Raw genomic sequence first — 22,026 nt, 5'->3', positions numbered from 1 at the left:
CAGCCAATGGTGCCCTATCCTGTCGATTAGCTCCATGCTATCTCATTAAGTTACTTGAGTACCTTTGCCCACTTGTGTTGGCAGGACACAGAAATGGTATCTGAAAACAACAGCTAATCATTGTGAAATGCTCCTTTTAGTATTGATTACAGAGGCTTGGGTGCAGCCGCTGTCCATCATGCAGAGCGTGAAATGTGTGCAGACGTGGTTCTGATGCCAGGGAGATGTCTGAATATTGAGTAGCCTATAACCAATAAGTCAATGAACAAATGAGATGAGATGGCTTCTGAAATAGGATTATTAGTACATTAAGCTGGGCAAAAAGGAAACCAAAACAAAGTTAGTATTGACATTTATAACTTAGTAAGAACAGTACGCAATGGTATTAGCTTAGGTTAGAAAGGGTGACCAGGGAGCAAAATATAACATTGAAAGAACTATTATAAATTTATACAAGTGAAATAATTAATAGAAAGGGCTCTCTCTCTCTCTCTCTCTCTCTCTCTATATATATATATATATATATATATATATATATATATAGATTCATTATAATATTTATAATAAAGTACTCTATATAAAGTACTTTATTAAATATATGCATATATTACAGTGTAATAAGTATATATTAAATGCAATCCCAATTACTATTAATTCTGCTATTTACTTTTATTACAGATATACTTTAAATGTACTTTAGTCATAAAACATTTAATAAAAAACCTAAGTATTTGCATTTTTATATGAATATAGTTTTGCATCATACCACGTAATATTATTTAGATATATTTGATACTTTCATAATAAAAATGATACATTTATTTTCAAATGTATAATTAAGCGGTGCTGATTTACGGTGTTATTAATGTTAATGGTGTTACTAACATAATGAAAGGCACTGGAATGCAAATTGCTGGGCCTCCGTCCACATTTCAGCTGAATGGTGCACAAACAAAATGCTTTTTCCTTTTCTCAAGCGTGGCAATTCCCTCCACATAAGCAAGGCCTGTTGTGGTCAGTAGCACCATATTAATTCTAAGCAACCATCGCAAAACTGAGTTAGTGTTGCTGCTTAATCAGAGTCAGGTTGTCCCAACTCACATTTTTTGCATTTTGTGATACATCTGCCGTCAACTTGTAATGCCACTTTTAAAATACAGCAACTCAAAAGCAAGTTAGAAGCCAAAATTAAAATGCATTTACACTCATTAAAAAATAAAGAAGTCACATTTAGTTTGAGATCATGCAAGTTATGCAGCCCAAAATTCGTTTGCATGTTTTATGCAAAAGCCATCTCTTCTTCGTTCACGGGAACTATTACCTCACAACTCTTTTCCACCCAATTCAAATGCTTTTTATATCAGCAATTACTGATATTGTAACAGCAGCGCTGACCTTCTATACCTTGGCAGAGTTCAGTAAAAAGTCCATTTCCTCTAAAGGTTTTATTGCCACAGAAATCCTCCCTGTTTGTTCATGTCCTCCTCAGGTGGATACCAGAATTTATTTGCTTTCGGTTTATAGGCTCTAGGCTTGCAGAGGTATATGGTTCAATTTGAGTCTCCGTTTTGGCCAAGTAAATAAACTCATCATCAAACAAAGACAGGCTTGCTTACCCATGCACACAACACTTCATTTTCTGCAGCGGTGACTACAGTTCAACTCCCAAAAGCTCTGAATGGACCGAGATGAGGTTGAAAGGCCATCTGCAGACGTTTCCAGTGAAGATCGTTTGTGTGCTAATTGAATTTGAAACATTCTTTCATAATCTTTCATAAGTGTTCGTCTCTGGCAGCAGCACAAAAACCCCTTTCAGCTTGTCCAGCAAGCCAGATACACAGAGAAAGACACTGACTGCTTCCCCCCCAATGAGAATCACACGGCATATCACTCTACACGCATTCCAATGTCACCATCCACAGCCAGCCACTTGTTTTCACTCATCTCTTTTATTTTAAGTCATAAAAAAGGGGATAACAGTGCAAAACCCATCTTTAATGAGCACAAGCATCTGCTTTAAAGCTTGCTTGGGTGTCTTCTTCATTGGACTGATGCAATCTATTACATACAGTGTAGAATGCCCTTTTAAAAATAAATGTTACAGCCGTTACATATACATTATACATATATATATGCGGTTCTTAATCAAATATTGCATGTTGTGAGGCAGTATGAAATGTTCCGTTATATTCTTTCCGTACAAAACTCTTTAAACAAAACAAAAATCTTACAAAATGACAAAAAACAACCACCACACACACCTTTCATTCATAAACAATCTACTTTTTAAATTATTACTATTATTTATTTTAATTTGCCTCAAACAAACCTATAAATATCTGGTTGGCCAAAACTGCTAAATCTGTCAGTCAAAAATTCAAGTAAACATGCTCAACATGGCAGTTTTAAACAGGGATGCTTCCAGAGCTGTCAAATCAATTTAGTTTTAGACAATTTACTCTGACATTGTGAGAATAGCAGTGTCAGAGCAGAATTAAGTGCACTTGTTATATTAGTAAGCTTTGAGTCCAACCATATTTAAATCTTGTGGACGGCGCTTAAGGACACTTTTGTTCAATCCGTGACTAATGCAACACTGGTCATGCATCCAAACGGTTATAGAAGCCCACTTCGTTTTCAGTAGAAGAGAAATCATAGAAATTTTGAAAGAAATCATACGAAAAACCCTGAAAACAATCCCGGGTGTGCTTCCTAAGCTGTTATTGCGTGTGTCCTCAGGTAGGTGGAGGTCCTTTGTAATGCAGGGCCAAGTGAAATGAGCGGGTCAGAGTATTGGACTGATGGCATGAGGTATAGTGGAGCGAGACGAGAGACCAGATCACCAGAGCAAGCAAGAGGGCAAACAGGAGGACCAGCAGTGGTGCTGAGGCCTTTCGCATGTTAAAAAACCTCAAGGGCCACAAACACCAGGAGCCACTGTGACATAAGCTGCCTGCAGAAGCCTTCGGTCCACACAGTTCACTAGAAACAGAAATACATGGTGATAAAACATCATTTTTCAGAAGTAATAGACCCGTTTATTGCTACAGTGATAACTGGCAAAAACAATGCCTTAGGAGTTTCCTTTTTAGTAAACCAGAAGGCCTTAATTAGCTGGTCCAGGTGGGTTTTATTAGCATCAGCGCTAAACTCTGCAGGATAGAGGCAGGATTGTACATCCCTGGCATAAATCAATTTTAATTTACACAATTTAACTTTGGTATGCATTGGTGGTGTAGAATTACAAGCCAAGGCTGTCCTTAAAGAAGCTCTACTGTGAATGGTATTTACTCACTGAAACTTTCAGCAAGATTTAAACGGTCAAAACTAATATCTGTGCCCTTGCTTCATGTTTAAGTCCATTTAAATTGATTTCTCTGACAAAATTGGCTTCACAGGTCAGGGAAGCATATGACTTTACTTTGTCTAATGATTCTCATTGCATTTTTGCAGGCCTATAGACCCTAAACATGCCTTTTTTTGGACACTGCCCAAATCACTGGCTTAAAATGTTAAGAATCTTACTTCAACATTAAATATGTTGTACAAAACTAAATTGAACCCAAATAATTTCATTGTATGGAGATTTTTTAAAATGTATTTATTTTTTACATTTCTGTTCAGCTGAAGAAATAAAAGTCAGGTTTGGAAAGACTTTTTATTTGACCAAAAAAAATAAAATTATTTGACCGAATTATCCCTTTAAAAATATTGTGTCGTATTACTAGAATTGAGAGCTAACCATTTTATTTTAATATATTTGAAAACAATTTACTCCTGTGTTGGCAAAGTTGAATTTTCAGCAGCTATTACTCCAGGCTTCAGTGTCACTATCCTTCAGAAATGCTGATCAAACATTATCAATTAAAAAAACAAAAAAAACAAAAACAAAAAAAACACGTTGTGTTGCTTATTATTTTAAGGGGGGGGGGGCAAATAAACTGAATAAAAAAAATTCTACATTATGAATGTTTTCATTGTCACTTCCAAACAATTTAATCTGTCCTTGATGAATAAAGTTATTAATTAAAATAAATAAAAACACTTGAATGCTAATGCATTTCTAAAGACTTGTTTTCCCAGCTGTTCACATAAAAAATGTAAAAAACAAAATTACTCAAGGTGCAATTTAGCACAAGAACACACATAATGCCTACCGTAATAAATCAACCAGCTTATTAATCAAATTCAATGAAGTCTGCATAGGACTTTCTCACCGACTAGACTTTGCACGGGTGTTGTCCTCCAAAGAGTCGGGGAAACAAAGTCTCTCCTGCTGCCTCTAGTGACAGAGAGGGACAAGACGATAATAGCTTGAGATTAACAAAGCCCTGCAGGGACTCTATTGTTTACCGGTTCTTTGGCACCGGTGCACATTACAAGCGCAATTATGCGTGGGGTGTGTTGAGAGGTGTAAAGCACATCATAAAAATCATGCGAGGCGCCACATTTGCTACACATTAACAAGCCTGGCTTTAATTCGCAAACCCCAGGTGATCAGAAAAGCAGTTACGGTGTTTGTAACACATAAGAAGGGTGTTTGTGCAGAGGGGGCGTACGTGTCTATGCGAGCGAGGTATACCTGTGGGTCTTGGTGACGTTGGTAAGAGTGATGCTGGAGATCACATGACTGGGATGGGCGGGGTGGAGCACGTGTGCAGTGGGTGGGGGCGTCTCTGGGGGAGCACGCTCTCTTGATACTCAACTCCCTCCTCCTCCTCCTCTTCCTTTCCGGACGGCAGAGATGAAAAACTGGAGCACGCCTATAAAGATTCACAGAAGCAACAAACACTTTTGATTGCCAAAGAGTGGACGGCAGAGCTCTCACTACATGTGACAGCTTCGCTATGCTACAAAAGGCGCTTGTAAATCGAAAGAGACGGGCTCCATTAACTAATAAGGTCCGAGGCGGCTCTGTCTTTTTGTGTTCTCCGTTTTGCTCCCATTCTTTGAGGCCTTTAATGGGACCAACAGATACGTCCACCTTTTCGTGTGACACATTACACAGGCGCTCTTGGCCCTTTCTCAGTGCCAGATCTTCACTATGTTTGTGCCCACAATTACGGCAGCCATTATAGAGCCTGTTAGAGCGGCGGGTCTTTTTCCCCATCCCTGTAAAGCTGCCAATTAGCCATGAGCGCTGAGAAATTACAAGAGGCTCTTTGAAATGGAAATGGTCTCTCTCTCTCCTTTTCGTTCGTTGAGGTTTTTCCAAGGCTTCGGCAGGCAAATCAGGCCTCTGCATCAGTGCAGAGGATTCTCTTTTCCAGAAACCGGCGCCACCTCCCCCCTCCCTCCCATCATGAGCTTTTTAAGTCAAGATAGTACAGTTTGAGTCGAGATGGATTAATTGGCACGGCTGAAAAATACGTGCTTCATATTCCTTGTAAACGTCTTTTATGATAGTCCTAAAATAAGCTTTTACCCGCAGAAATATTGATAAATACGATAGATGTGTGAATGTAGATTTGAACAGCACAAAAGGTCTTTAACAAGTCAATGTGACATCTATTAATGATGGAGGAAAAACTGCATGGTGACTATAACAGAGCAGAGACTGTTTTTAATACACACAGAATGCGAATGCAGGGTCTAGTCTTAATGAGATTTGGCAAAAATTTCCCCATGCGCAATTGCACCGAGCAACCCTTCTGCATTTATGGCTGCGGTACTAAATATGTACACCGATAAAGCAGAAATTAAATCCAGAACAAAATCAGCAAGTTATGAAGAAGGCTGTAAATGCAGTGCAGTGTAGAAGAAAATACGTACAGTGAGCTCCCAAAAGCCCATTAGTGCGTTTTTGTGATTTAATAGCATTAATAATATTATTTTTCCCCCCATTTAAAATGAGATTATCTGCATGTGTATTTCCAGGTAAATGGACAAGAAATGTAGAAATTCATTTTCTAACTTGACATTTAGTTAGAGAACGTGTCATTAATGAAAAGTTCAATGATTTTATGTAATTACTATAATTAACTGCTATATAAAATGTAGTCTAAATCTATTTGATGGTCTATAATGAATTACAGCTCATAAAGATCATTAGCAGTAAATGGCCAGCTGCTACTGTCCATGTGTTTAAGTAAGTGACACTGATGTAACTCTGGTATTAACACAGTCACTTTGCATACAAAATTCAATAATATTGACATCAAGCTAATGTCAAAGGTAATCTACAAGAGCCATTCAACGTTTTTTGACAGATAGTGTAATGAGTAGCATTACTCACTGAGCAGATTAAACCTTGATATACACTGCAGTGATTTTTATGTTTTTTAATGCTCACCAACCCTGGATTTATCCAATATAAAAACACAGTAAAAAAAAAAATCATTTTGAATCTATTTTAAAATGTTATCTATTCCTGTGATGGCAAAGTTGAATTTTCAGTATCATTACTCCAGTCTTCAGTGTCACATGATCCTTCATAAACCATTTAAATATGCTGGTGTTCATAAAACATTTATTATTAAATCAATGCTCAATTTAAAATACAGAGTTCAAAAGAACAGGATTTATTTGAAAAGTTTTATTTGTATAAAACTCTTTTGTTCACTTTGCTCAGGTAAAAAATATGACTGAATAAACGCATGAATTACTTTCAAACAAACAATAATTTTGAACAGTAGTGTATAGGACCTTAGTGAGGCCTCCCTAATCACAGGTCCCAGAACAACATTCCTGGGTTGAAGGAAAAACATCCAAACTGTGTGTTTACACCAAGAAAAATATACCTGTGGATCACTGTCTGTCTGGACAGCTTTAGAACAAAGTTGATGCGTCTGGCCCAGCCAAGCACTGATGCGTTCAGGGTCAAAGGTCACAGATTCAGGAGCCCTAGTTTCAGGTGTGGACGTCTTAAATGGCCCGGCGTACTGATGCTTGCCAGAACTGATTACTGTATCCACAAACAAACACACAAACAAACCATACGTAAGCAAAGTCTCTAAGCATAAACAAATCAGGACGAGGCGAGCAAGAATTCTTGATGCCAACTTTGGATTAAACGAGACATATACCATAAAATGTCTCATTTCTGAATACAAGCACCGGATATAATATTTAAGAAGTAGCTGCTGCTGTGATCGGGCTATCACAATACAGTATAACAATAAGTCACAATACAGAGGCTGAAGTTTTGAGTTCTTTGCCCATGATGACCCTCATAAATCGAGGTTTTGGTGGCTCTTGGCTATTTTTCAAGGATATTAGAAAACAAGCCAAATTGAGAGCAGCTCTTCCATGATTATCGAGTGATTAAGCTGTGAGAGGAAAACTGCCTTCAGTGGATGGCACCAGTCACGTTGACCAATCAGGAGCCACGGCTTTACCTGGCACTGGCGTCTGGGGTTGGGCCGCATACTCTAAGCTCTTCTTAATGCCCTGAAAAACACAGCAACTACGTTCAGCGTTTACCTACATTACAGCAATACACAGCATGCATGATATTTGTAGTCATTTTCAACATTGAGGATTGTATCTATACATGAAGATGAATGTTTTAAAAATAATGTCCTTTAATGTATAGTTTCTAAACAAGATGCCACAGACCCCCCCAAAAAAAAGAAAAGCTATTTAGATACAATTTAAGCTTACAAAAATTTTAAAAGCCTGTAAATTATAATATAACATTTCCACTCACTATAGTATTGTACTGTTAAAATATATCTACATTTATTAATTTAAATAAAGAAAAATGTAAATTTACTTATGACTTATAATTTATTTATGCCTTTAATACTATTAATAGTACGGATAGATTTTTTTTTTTTTTTTTGAATCATGCATTTAGTTTAATCTTGTATTATATATTAAAAGAAATTTAAAAAAAATTTTTTTGGACCCGACAGAATTCCCTTGAAGCCCAGGGGGTCCTGGATCCTAATTTGAAAACCCCTGCTTTATTACACTTTAGCAGTAGAGTGGTTCATTTGTGTTGAATCTGAAGCCAGCTGCGTTTAATACAGAACAAAGACGCCAACTAACACAAACATGTAACTGCATATTTGCATATTACATACCCTGCGTGCTATAACGTGCAGTAACACGTGTGCTTACGTCTACACACGCATACACAGACCACATTATGATCTTTTTAGCTGAAAGCCCCCAAAAAGACTATGCAATCCCCTCATTTGCATTTCAATTACATTTCGTTGCTGCACGGAAAATGTATGCAAATACACTACACTATACATTAAAACATGGGCCGTGGTTTCTTGGTCCATAATGTAAATAAGGATAAAATGAAGTCTGAGCTGTCAGATGGACTTACTGGCAGTTTGATGTTCATTTCATTGTCTGGTTGGAAGTCCATAGGACTCACATAGACTCTCCTCCTCAGAGGATATTTGGCCTGGTCATCTGTGTAAGGCACACCTGAGAGGAAGAAAGAATAAAAAAAAATAAAAGGATGCTTGTGTGTTTTAGAGAACAATAAGCCACTAGAGATGTACAGCCATCACAACGAATAAAGGGCTATGAATTGCAATAAACTCATCAGTCCTCATTTGGGGTCATAGTTATTACATAATGACCTGATTGTTATTCACACGTGAAGCATAAATGCCTCTGCAGCACCTGCGGTGGTTTACACCACATGCACATGAAAGCAATAAACAAGGTGTTAGTGAACACAAAACGCTCCAGTTTCACTTTAATATTCACTTGAAATGGTGTTTGGAAAGTGAATTCAGGACAGAAATATTACTACTGTAAAATATTTTAATAAAATCAGCTATAACAGACAAACAAAACTACAAAAATAAAAAAAACATTACTGCAAAATATTTAGACTGGCTGAGTTTCAAAAAAAATGTGGAATAAAATAAATTAAATAAAACAGAAATATTAAAAAGGAAAACTTTTTTTTTTTTTTTTAAACTAAAAGTTCTAATCAAGCCAAGAAAAAAGCCATTTAGAAATCAAAAAAAGTGACAAAATGCATATCAAAATGTCAAACTTAATTTAAAATGATAACATTAATATTTATATATTATTTATAGCTTCAAAGTAAGACTGCTATACATGTATATACTTTGTTTAATGTTAAAAACATTATGTCTCAAGCTTACCCTGTTAAATGACAATTGTTCACATGTCAATCACCAGCTAAAATGGCATTGGCCCTGTTATAAGTAATAGACATGGAGATATTTGCTTGGAGGAACCATTGGACTATTTTCCGGAGCAATCCCTACCGGCAGCTGCACTGAAGGAGGATGAATCTGTGCCATCATGGGAAATTGAACCACCAATGTCCACCGAAGGGTCCCACTCCAGAACCAGGTGATCCTGACTGGACTGAGGAAGACAAGCCTGAGACTGAGGCGCCATGCTGCGGTCCATAAAACACTCATCCTCCAGCATACTCTCAGATGGACAGCCAGAGTCAGGAGCGCACAGAGCCCAGTCCTCCTCAAAAACCTGCCATAGCACAAAAAACTTCAACTAAACATCTTAAAACTAGTGCTGTCAAATTGAATATGTGAACTGTGTATATTTGTAGAAATTTATTTGTATATTTCTACATATACTATATTAAAAAATACTTTGGATGTGATAATGTAAATAATTGATTTGACATGATTACTTAATTTAAATTTTCACAACAATTTAGTCTAAATGGCACTAACTTTGAAGAATTAAATTTTTTTTATTTATTTTTTTAAAAGAAACGTCATGCTCAAAAAAAAAAAAAAAAAAAAAAAAAGGATTTTAAGAAGTATTACAACTTAGGAATATTTCAAATTTATTTAGCTATTTTGTGATGGTTATTTAATTATCATTAAATAGTAGAAACCAGCTGTCCAGCTACATAATTTAGCAGGAACTGTGATGCATTTTCAGTATTTCATTAATAGCAAGTTATGAATAAATGCAATATATGTTTTTGCAAAATAAACATTTTATATGAAAACATTTTAATATGAAACTTGCAAGAGTCCTATGGAAATTCTGAGAACATGGTGATCCGGGGTGGGTGTTGGGGAAAAAAAAAAAAATGCTTCACACATTATAGACTTTGTGTACTAAGCTATGGAAAATATGCAGTAATAATTCATTCTGAGATGTCTGGTGTGGGACTCTATAAACGTCCTATATCTGACAACAGCATAAAGACTATAAGCACGCTACATTTTCAGCATGTCTTTATGTGATCCGCTTGGACCTAAAGAGACAAAGGCTCACACAAGAAACTGTTCAAATGGACAGTACATGTATTGTACAGTGGCTGCTTGGCTACAAGACAACTATTCGGGCTATTCAGGGGGTGTATTCATGACTTTTCTGCCAGAACGTATGAAGTTGGATGCTTGAGTAGCTTTCCCTTGGGATAATTTTCTGAAAAATGCAACAGCCCTGCTCTGAGCAAGTGAACTTGGCACAAATTAAATTATCAAATAAAATAGCTATCAGGGCAGAGAAGGGACTCTTCAAGGTTTCGTAGTCAATTGTGCATATGGTGTGTGATAATCCTGATCTATGGAGGATTGATCATAAACACTGGTTTAAAGTTACAGTGCTACAGTAGATACATATTCAGTCAGCCTCTTGGTTAGCCAATGGGTGGCAAATGAGTTGAAATGATTACACGCACCTTGATTTTAATCCAATATAATCGTGCAATTGAATTAGATGCAAGCTCAGAAGAGACTATGAGAAGTATTTGAGGCTTTAAACTGTCGTCACACCTGGAATGAACCAATTGGTGCCCATGCATGGATATATACCAGTCTCATGCTGAGCAGGCGCGTGTGCAGACGGCCAAGGCCCTGAAAAACACGGGTACAGTGGAGCAGGAGTTCCTGCAGCTGGTTCTCGATGGCCTGGGCATCAGCCGGCTCACTTCTTTGGATCAACTCTTCTCCATGCTGGAGCAAATCGTTCAGCCGACCCGCACTCTCTCCAACTGCCTCTTGAAACCCCTGAGATTAACATACACACAAACATTAATCATGTATGATACACATCCTTAATTGATACCATTACTTTTATAGATCAACACCATTCAATTTCATTCCTGAGATGTCTGTGTGTGTGTGTGTGTGTGTGTGTCTGTGTGTGTAAACAAATGTAAATAATTTAGAAATATATGCTGTGTTTATATATAGAGTATACAGTATATATATATATATATATATATATATATATATATATATATATATATATATATATATATATATATATATATATATATATATATATATATAAAATTTACACATACATTTTTTTTATTTTTTACAAATGCATAATAAACAGCACAGACATTATGTAAACTTGTTTTGGATGCGATTGTTACAGTAAAATAATTTTTTTAGTGCATTTAACAAAGATATTTTTAATACATAAAAATATTGTATCAAAATTATATAAAAAAATTCAATTTTAATTGTTAATTTTAATTTTTAAATAAATGAGAACAAAAGTATGGACACATTAACAATTATGACCCAGTGCAAACAAACGTTAATGCATTTAGCATGAAGAAAATAAAATCTGCTTTTAGGAGTGTTAATTTTTTTCTGAGTGAAATGTGACCTGGACATTTTGTTATTACTGAACAACTTGGCATTTATGGGATTTGTATTTGCAACTTAGGGGTTAAAGAACTGTACTTGTGTTACCCCACTACTATGACCAAAAAAAAAACAAAAAAAAAAACTGCATGGACAAACGCAGTCGATCTTTATATCCTGAAAGTACCTGAAGCTGGTGCATCTTCGAGCAGGTGTCTTTGCCTGAGAAGTGCTCCACTTCAGTGAGCCTGAGGTCCATATCAGCCAGCCACACCGCCATCTCTTCCCTCTGCCTCTCAAAATCCTCCCGCTGGCAGACAAAATGCTGTTGCGCACACACACAGACAGACAGAGCATGATTCTGTCTGACCGTCTACACCCTGATGCTGTTTTTAGCATAGACGCAGACTGACAGGGAGACACATCAAAATTACAACAAGGACGTCAATGTGGCAGACAGGGAGCGGAAATGGCATAAACAAAACACAGAAGCCCATGGTAAGGGGGGGGGCATATGAAGTGTATTCGAACACAGACCAACAGTGAGCAGGGGTCACTGCGGCTGGGAGGACACAATTATGTAAGATGAACGCAGGCAGAGCACAAGGCTGTATGGATAGAGTTAATGGGATTAAAATGAAAGGAAAGGAGAGGGGCAAGAAAGAGAGCAGCAACGAAAACATACACCCCCCCCCATCTTCTAATCTAAATGTATGGTTTATATTAATATTGATGGTCATATATCATATATAGCAACGTTTTATGTACACTTTTCATTTTGCAAAGACAATTGTCAAAAATCATGTTTTTTGACTGTGCATTACAATTAATCTTAAACTGTAGTTGGGTTATTTTAATTTGGTTAAAAACAAAACAAAACTGTTAAAAGGGTTAAAAGATGACACCACTGAGCAACTTGAGGGTCTTTGTATACCTTCAACCTGCGGCACACAGTCTCCAAAGTGTTGCTGAGCTGATCCCAGCGCTGGCCGCAGTCCTTCATCATCTCTATGAGCCGTGCGCCCATAGCACCTCTGAACAGGCTGACCACAGCTCGACTCCTCTGGGTCAGTCCGTCCAGCTGAGTTAAACGTATCCTGGTCTCAGCACGCAGGTTCTGGAAGGAGATACAAAAACAAAAGGGAGATTAACTAGAGGCAACCCCCCTCTACACTCTAAAAGTAACCACCGGAAGGTAAAAAATACATCCCTGATTATCTAAAGCGGGTTATTTTAAGAAATCAGTGCGAGGGGTTAAGACTGAGGGAGGTGCAATGGTGCTTAGGAGGAGAGCCAAGGAGTTTGACGACCATTTGGTGTCATTTATCTTCACTGGCACGAGTCCCGGGCTTCTAGACAGTCTGAGTAAATGCGCTGTCTGTGCGTTTGTAAGCGTGTCTATGTGACGCTGATTACACTTTCATTGTAGAAAGCGTCAAAACGCTGGCTGGCATCCACTCAGCAACACCTGTAATGACTAATTGGAGATGCTCTTGGCCTCATCTTACACAATAACACTTTGCAGTTTAAAGTGCAGTTTTAGAGTACCATCCTCATACCATCTACCATTTTTTTTGTGGCTCGTTTAAGTTTTTAAAGATGAATTTTTTAACAGCTTTGCCTTTAATTTTGATAGGAAAGACCACAGCTGACAGGAAGCGAAGCGTTACAGAGAGAGGGGGGACGGGATTGAGAAAGGTCAGTGAGCCAGGACTCGACTTGTGATAGCCAAAGCGCAACGGCACAGAATTTCGGCGTGTTGCCCATGAGGCTACTGGCACCAACACTCTCAGATTTAAACTAGAATGTGTTCAGACTTGTGACTTTAGCTCTACTGTGTTTTAGGCCTAAACATGGCAAGTGTACTTTTTTGTAAAAGCATTAATTGCAATATTGTTAAAATAAAACTTCTAAAAAAAATTACTATAAATCTAAAAAAAAAAACACACAAAAAAACCCCACAACATTTAAAATCTAAATAATTTATCTTTTAAATACTGATCTAGACGTCTACAATAACATGTATAGTTTGTTCGTGCATGCACTAAAATTTTTTCCTCAAAGTACAAAGAGTATATTTATAGAACACTGCATTTTTGGCAGACATTTTTCCTATTTTTTTTTTTTTCATTAAATCACAGAAACGTATTTGTCTTAGTTAGACCAAAATTCTCATTACCTCATATTTTTGTAACTCCTCTTTCGCTGTAACATACAGCACATGGCTGGAGTTCGGCGACGCTGCAATTTTCTCAGCTGATTGAAGCCAGTCATCCAAACAGGAGAGCTCTTTCTTAAATTCATACCACAGCATCCACCTCCTTTCCAGCCTGACGGACCAAAGACAAACAATTAGTTAGAACAACATGTACAGATCAGTTTTACAGCTAATGCTAATGAACATCGATGGATACTCACTTGACGCAGCTCTCGAGGGAGAAGGAAGCATCTTGGCTCAAGTCTCCGATGGACAAGCACTCATTAGAGAAATCATTCAAATCATCACGCAGCTGAGAGCTTCTCGAGGGAAAGCAGGTCTCAGAGGACTGTAGGCAGAGACCACTTTTGGGGTCCGTATCAACACATGTTTGCTTCTCTACTCGGTCTTCATCACTTCCTCTGGGGCCTACTCTGGTGTTTCCATGGTGACTGGCTTTGAGTGACGTCTCTTCTAACATCCTGGCATCACCAAGTGCCACCTGTTTACAAGAGCACAAAGGGAGGCCAGTTCATTAGGCTCAAACACAACATGATGCACAGACATATTGTGACCTGTTGTCAAAGCTCTTTAAGTAATGTAGTCTTCCTGATGAGGAGGTAAATGCATTGTGGGATGTTTTCTTTTCTGCAAACGTTATATACGGAAACATATAACAGTTCCTATTAAATATTTTTGGGAAGGATCTATAAAACTATTTGTAACGGCAGTTTGCTATTTGATGACTATGCATGCAGCAGATATTTATAGAGTTTTTTTTTTAAAAATCCATTTGACCATTTAAAACCAAACTAGTAAAGCTGAAAGGTGAATGAAAAATGTTAAATAATATCTTCAAACAAAAACAAATGCATCATTAAAAGTAGCAAAAAGTCAAATACTTAAAATGACCATAAATGAAACAAAAACATGAATACATTAAATTTAATAATTAATTTATACAAATATAAAAAAAACCCCAGCACACTATAAAAATGCTCAAAATCAAATAAAAATGACAAGAAAAAAAAAAAACATGACATTTCATAAATAATAAATTCATTCAAATTAAAGAAATACATTGATAAAACCAAAAATCTATGTAAATTAAACAAGCAAAAAAAAATGCTGCAGAAATAAAAAAAACAAAACAAAAAAAAGGTTTCATTTATGAATTAGGATAATTAAAAATAAATAAATAAATAAATAAAAATCCCATAAATCCTTTGAGGCAACACAGGTCAGAAGGTTAGGCCTATACAACTTCTAGTCAGCCAATGCAAATTAAGCCTAATTTCCTTGAAAGCTTCCACCGTTGAATAGCTTCCTCCTTAAAATCTCATCACAAAAGAATTTCACGATTCATTCACAGTGCACAGAAACCCACAAGCGCAGTATCAGGTTAGAAAAGCTGCGGTTTCTCTGCATGACGAACGCATTAAAACTTTCAGACACCTCAGACATAGAGAAAAGGCTCCGGTGCTCTGGGGTATAACTTCAGCCATCAAAAACCATAAATCAGTTTTATGCCCATTACCCAAAGGAGTTACGACGCTGCTGCCCCAGCCCCGGCAGAAAAAAAGCCAAATAGATTTTCCTCACTCTAATACCTGCATAATGTGGCTGACAGAGCAAGGTCAGCGATGCCAGACCCTGGCTGCTGTCAATCAAGACTGATGCTCTCAAAAACTGCCTCAGGCTGACCTCACTCCTGACCTTACGACGAACACTTCAAGAAGAGCTCCGATTCTCAACAGCGGCCCACGTTCGTATTTATGAATGAACCTTCCTTGCTAAAAAACCACTTGGGGAGAATGGTTCTGTCAAAACTTTAAGACCGACCAGATTATAACTCAAAGCTAGACGGGCATAATTCACCCACAACCTTGCCGCCCGCCTCGGCCTCCTCCGCAGGTACAGCCTCAGCCGAAATGACAGTCATTTCTCAGGGTTCGCTGTGAGTTTGCCCCAGCGGAGGGCATTAAGGCACTGGACTGAGTCTCAAAGCAGTCAGGTTGAAAATCGAAGTCACCGTTATTGCTTTTCTTGAACAGCAGAGAATGTTGCTCTCGCCCGAGGAGTAATGGAGTGCAAACACCGCCGCAATCCATACTCCGTTCCTAACCTTTTCAGAAGTGAACAAACTTATAGCAGGCTGCAGGCCATTTCCCCATCTCGCCGGTGAGCTGGTGTCTTGAGGAACAGGTGTGGACGTGTGACACCCAACAGGCGTGCGGTGACACAATGACTGGAAATGGGACGTTAAGAATCTGATTTCGGCCTGATTTTCACCCTGTAGGCCTATAGCACATCCCGGCCCAGATTAAGTTACATATTATGATTCTCCAGGACAAAAACCAAACCATGGAGGTGGTCATACAAGCCCAACACGTGGTACAAGGGTACAAGGAGTTCTCACAGGTGTAAATGAAACAAACTGGACTATTTTGGCATCTAATCCAGTCACGGACGGCTTGGCTATGGTAATCATATACATGTGATCCTGGAAGAAAGTCATAGAAAAGGAGGATGGCAAATTAAAGAAGGATCAGAAAACAGTATGAGATTACGTTACATTAGTCTCAAATGAAATAATAAAAATACTATCATAAATTTGGTATTAAGTATCAAATAATTATACAAATAAAATACAATATAATCATGAAATTAAAAACAAATCAAAAATGAAACAAATGTATATTTTTAGACCCAAGTCAACACAACATACAGCATAACCATAAAAAACTAAATTAAATAAATTGTCAAAAAAAAAACAAATATATAATCGTGCAAAACAAATGGGTGAAAATAAATAAACTGGCCATGTATTGGTAAATACATTCACAAATGATAAAATGAAACCAAAGTCAAAAAATTTAAATAAATGTATAAATATATTAATAAACTACAAATAAATACAAACAACCTCACAGGTAAAAGTAACAAAATGCGTATTTAGTATCCAGTCCGGTCACAGATAGTTTGACCATGGTAATTAAATACATGTAATCCTGCAAGAAAGCCATGGACAAGGATCATACTAAATTAATATAGACAGCAGGATCAGAAAGCAGCATGAGACACACAAGGATGGAAATGACAGGCCGGATTACAGATGCTTAGTCATCCCATTCAGCTAGTGTCGGTGGTTTGGCTAGAAACAGACGAGGCAGGTGCATCTGGGGACCTTTCCATAACACAGCCCGCATTTGAATGAGCTGGAGTTGAATAAACACGCAAACTGCTGTCTGTGAGAGTGACGGGGGACGAAAAAAAAAAAGGCCTTCCATTTAGGCAAAAGGTGACGCGGGATGAGTCTGCATGTGGAAGCAAATGAAAAGTAATGATGCATTCAATACATCAATGAAGCTCCAATCACTCTCGGGCTTCCTATTCAGCTTTTATAGTCCATTTTTTCCAGATCACATGACACCTCGGTACAGGCACAAAACACCCTCACAGAAAATGAACGTTGCTCTGGGGAGAACATCATTTTTCTTTCTTAATGGCGAATAAAGCGGCGCTTGTCTCCTTGGCGCTGAATAAAGCTCACGGCAAACGGAGGTAATTTTACCCTTTTGGTGGCCAATGACAATTACTTTGCTCTGTTTATAAGCTGGGGAAAGGTCATAACACTCTAAAAGCTCAGACTGTTGCCGTTTTCATCCGAAGCAGTAAACACCCATCTCTTGCCAAGCTCAGGGCTCGTATGGAGTCTCATCCCACACGCTGCCAAGCAAAAAGTAGAACCGACAATTTCTGCCCACATTCTATTGATTAATTTCAGGAGGAGGACAAAAATGAGTTTAACAGCGTGTCTAATGACTCCAATCAATCACAACACTGAAAACATTACTGAAAAGCTCTATAGTAAATACTAATTAGACTCATGGACCAACATGAGAGACGTAAACTTTCCAACAATAGCAAACTATGAAATGGGACTGCAAGTAAAGGTATAAAAGAAACAGTAGCTATAACCTGTGGGTGGTGATCTTAAAAAAAAAACAACAAATATTATATTAATAAATATATTTATAGATAAATAGAATTTTTTGCCATGTAAAAAATAAATAAAAGATTCATGTTAAAACCACCACAATTGCAAATGCATGTTAATTTTTTTTTAAACATTTTCTGACTTGTGTACACTAATCAAAATGTAGAATCATGTTGATCCTCAATCAAAACCAGCGAAGGACCAGTGGTGGATGTGATGAACGCTGCAGAGCGGCACAGTCATAATACCACTTGCTCAGTGCGAATCACAAAACTACGACAAGCTAAAATAGTTCTGCTTGACTGAGCCAACCTGTTGGGCAAATGTGTTTTTAATGGAAACCGTGTGCTCACACACTCCCGTTGAGGTGACGGCGTTCCACCCACTCCCGTCTGTGCCGTCTCATGGAGGCGGCCCGAGGGACATCTGTGTTTCCGGTGATAGGTGCTCATGAAGATGGAGGAGATAAGGACCCTGGTGCTCCACACGCCCTGAACCCGAACCCTCGACTCTCCCTCCCCGTCCTTACAGAGACTGCACTCATTGTCTCTTTAGTGCCACAGGCCCAAATCGCAAACAAACAGGCCTTTCTCAGCACCCGGATAGGGAGAAGAAGCCAGTGCCAGGACACCTGATCTGATCCACACACACACACACAAAACAAGAGACGACCCAGGCCTCCCCCCTCCTCTTCTCGGGCCCCTCGGAGACCAAGCTGCGCAGAAGGGCAAAAGAGCATCATTACAGCAAACTCCTGTGAATTACAGTTCATTACATCTAATTTGCCATTAAACAGAAAAAGAGTCTCAGTTTAAGAGCGACCGTGGCCTTAATACTCCTAATAGGAGCTGAATGCTCTCTGAGAAATTGTCAGTATGTGATTCAAGTAGCTAGATCAGCCTTCAAATCCAATCCAGGCTTTTTCTAATCCCATTTACAGCACTCACAATCTGGTGAGAGTCCTCAAACCGCATCCTCTTGGAATTGCCTTCATTTCCCATGCTTAAGACCACACCGCTCCAAAAAACAACAGACGACTAAGACTAAGTCTGCCACTTTGTGACAATATCCAAAGGTATAATGAGGACTTCATCCGTTAATTGCAGCGTAGAGCCAAAGGCAAGGCGCTCTTGTTAAGAAGATGAATTGTGGCGCTCCACGTGAAGGCGTCATGGCAGGAGATGGAAATGATTGTTCTCTCAGCTGTGATTCCCCAGCTAGCAGACGCCTGACAGGTGTTGTGCTCGGGGAGAATAACGCAGACTCATTCACCTGACGACTGAGGATTCATTCAAGGACAGACAGCGAGTTTTACACAGCAGAATGTCTGTTTGACACATCGCTGTTGTAGCCTGAGGCAAGGTCATTCTCTCAGGAGAAAGATAAAGATGTGTCTCTAATCATTTCAAAGAGAACAGAATAAATAGAAAAGAACAAGCAACAATTACCAAAAACAATTAACTTAGATTAAAACATACTGAAAGACACACACAAAAAAAACAAAAAACAATAGTACTTAATAATATACTTGTAACTTAATCTATTTTATTGTCACTGCATTACATATTGTAATTATTGCATATACTTATATTCGTTTATAAAATATTATATATAGATACATTATTAGACATTGTTTTATTTTAATATAATTACTCATTTTTCATATCAGTTTTAAAAGTATTAAATTACAAAAAGTAGATCAATTACACAGTACACACACTTATTTTATTAGTTTATTTGTATAAATGCATATACATTAAACTACTTATTATTAGCTATCATTAATAATATTTATGTTATACACACCATTACATTTATATATTTTATTGTAATAATAATAATAATAATAATAATAATAATAATAATTATAAACATATCAGCTTAAACATGGCTTATTGTTTTGTTAGCAATTTTGTTATAGCCAACAATGAAAATATTCATGCATGAAGTCAGAGTCACAGCTAAAAACTACATCACGGATCACGTTCATCCCTCTCCTGCTCTCGTCATCTATGCAAGCCAGAATACAAAACTATCATTCATCCTTTACAAGTGTTGGTGAAACCTGATTCTTGGTTTTCAAACAAAGCTCTCCTCAGGGGGCATCTGCAGTTTCAGCAACGAAACTGGCCAGCAGCAACAGTGAAGAGAAAGCGCTCTTTTTTTCTTTTTTTTTTTTTTTTTAAATAAAGCATAACAATGAAAGCCAGGAGCAGCATTAGACTGAATGGCCAATTACTACCGATGCATGACGCCATTCATCATTAAACTCAGCATGGTGTCATTCTGGCAAAGAAGTGTGTTTTGTTGAACGCATCTATACCCTGGCTTGAAACATAATGGTCATAGGAGGGGATATTTAGAAAGAAAAGAAAGCAGGAAGCTCTTTTTTGCCCTTTAAACCCAACATGCATTTCTTTCAACGAACACTCTTCAAATAAAATCACTTTTGGGGTCTGTTTAAACCAGGAAGCCACAGAACAGGCAAGTTCAAGCAGGAGAACTTCTCTGAGCTCACAGCACTTTCTCCTGACACAGCTTAAACCCTAGTTTGTCGGTACTCGGTAATTGAATCATCAGGTTTAGGTCTACATTTGAAAGAAAGAAAAAAAAAAACCCGAAAGTAATCGTGAACATCAAATTAGAGGGTATATTGACTGCAAATCGGTTAATTGTTTTAAAGGGCTCACTGGAAGGCTCCTGGAAGATTGAGATAAGAGCAAGATGTCTAGCAAAGCACAACGATTCAGTTCATGCAGTCTTGAAATTCACTAATGGATACAATAATTTCAAATTTCTCAGGTCATAACATCATGAGGGTTACCATTGTGGTTTTTCCAACCACAAAGGTACACCGTAAATAACATTGTTATGGCACCGCAACTGAGAGATATGAAATTCAAATTATGCAAAAATCATATAAAAAGGAGGAAATAAATTCATGAGGTTAAAATTAATACACAGACAATTAAAGAAAAGAAATTCACCCCAAAAAACGTCTTTACGTTCAACATAAAAGAAACTTCAAACAACATTAATGTCTTTAGCAACTTATTCCTAAGTTGCTAAAGAAAATAAATAAAAGCACAAACTATGGCTAATAAAATATGATCTAAGATGATTTGTTTAATATCGTTGCTCAATGTAAGATTCCTATACTTCCATTTAGCATATTTTATATCACCATTATTCTAAAATGTTCCCAAACAATTAAATCGACAGTATGATTTAGAGCAAAAAACAAGCTGTAGAATTTCTAGGACTAATCGTGGTTGAAAATTCCATTTAAACAATATAATTAATTAGATAAACAACAAAAGGTGTTTGACCCAAAATACAGGCCCAAGAGGCATCAGATGTCACTGTGGGAATAATCAATGGGCATGATGTATCACATTCAGTAGTAGTCTGTAACCTGATGGCCTGGTGTTGTCAACCAAGTGAGTCATGCATACCATTCCACAGCAACAGCAACACATTTAAATACTTTGAAAACAATGGCTTATATAGACGCAAAACACTTAAGCACACCCTTTGCACACAGTCACGTGGGCAGCTAAGATCCAGTAGGTGCCCCAAATGTTCATATCCCAGTACATTTCAAGAAAAAAATCATTTTAATATTTGATAAGACTTTGTTAGAAACCGTAGGCGTACGTTTATAATTACTACGCTGACGAAATACACGTGCTAAATGAACAGGCGCACGTGAACGTGCTTGCGAGCGGTTTAAAACAAATACTCGGGCTTAAAAAGGCAGCAGATATTAAAATGCTACATACTCCTCTTAAGACTTACTTGCAAAACCTGTCCTAACTCCTGCTTCCGTTTTCTCCTTCGGGGAATCCCTCGGGGTTTCAAGAATCATACAGGTGCAAAAGTTTTCATCCTCAGGGAGAAAATACTTCTGATCGGGTTTAAAAATGCCAGATATGCTTTACTAACACACACACACACGTCAAACAAGAAACAACGTTAAGTTGTGCGACAAAGAGGAACACTGTTTCAGGTCACTTAACATAGCCATCAGTCTTTTGAGTTGTAAGCAAATTGAAAAGTCACCTGACACAGGTGAAGGGGGAAAGCCACGCCCCCGAGAAGTTCACACGCTCCTCCTACTCAGCTTTACAGCTCTTATGCGTGACTTCAAGCACGGATATTTATTTACAGAAATGAAATATAATATTGTATTTGTAAAAAGGGTGCTGAGAGTGTAAAAAATTAAATTGCAATATACGTCAAGACTAAACAGCTCACAAAAATTCCCTTATTATTTTGAAAATGACTTCCATTCAAGAGGATTT

At 37.7% G+C, this 22,026-nt stretch overlaps 1 protein-coding gene across 1 annotated transcript; it reads right to left on the bottom strand.

Moving 5' to 3' along the window:
- Window positions 1-1,939: 1,939 nt before the first annotated feature.
- On the bottom strand, window positions 1,940-21,776 carry si:ch211-137a8.2 (uncharacterized protein LOC777613 homolog). The gene is given in 14 exon segments (XM_043258212.1): window positions 1,940-2,982; window positions 4,218-4,282; window positions 4,583-4,643; window positions 4,645-4,763; window positions 6,741-6,904; window positions 7,338-7,389; window positions 8,282-8,385; window positions 9,207-9,432; window positions 10,740-10,934; window positions 11,713-11,850; window positions 12,460-12,642; window positions 13,705-13,855; window positions 13,944-14,224; window positions 21,521-21,776. Coding segments are annotated over 13 exon segments (1,965 nt in total). The 5' UTR covers window positions 14,204-14,224; window positions 21,521-21,776; the 3' UTR covers window positions 1,940-2,735.
- Window positions 21,777-22,026: the final 250 nt, after the last annotated feature.

The sequence above is a fragment of the Puntigrus tetrazona genome, chromosome 15 (genome assembly GCF_018831695.1).
Source record: "Puntigrus tetrazona isolate hp1 chromosome 15, ASM1883169v1, whole genome shotgun sequence".
Lineage (NCBI taxonomy): Eukaryota > Metazoa > Chordata > Actinopteri > Cypriniformes > Cyprinidae > Puntigrus > Puntigrus tetrazona.
Note: the sequence above shows the minus strand (reverse complement) of the source record. Positions and strands in the feature narration are given on the sequence as shown.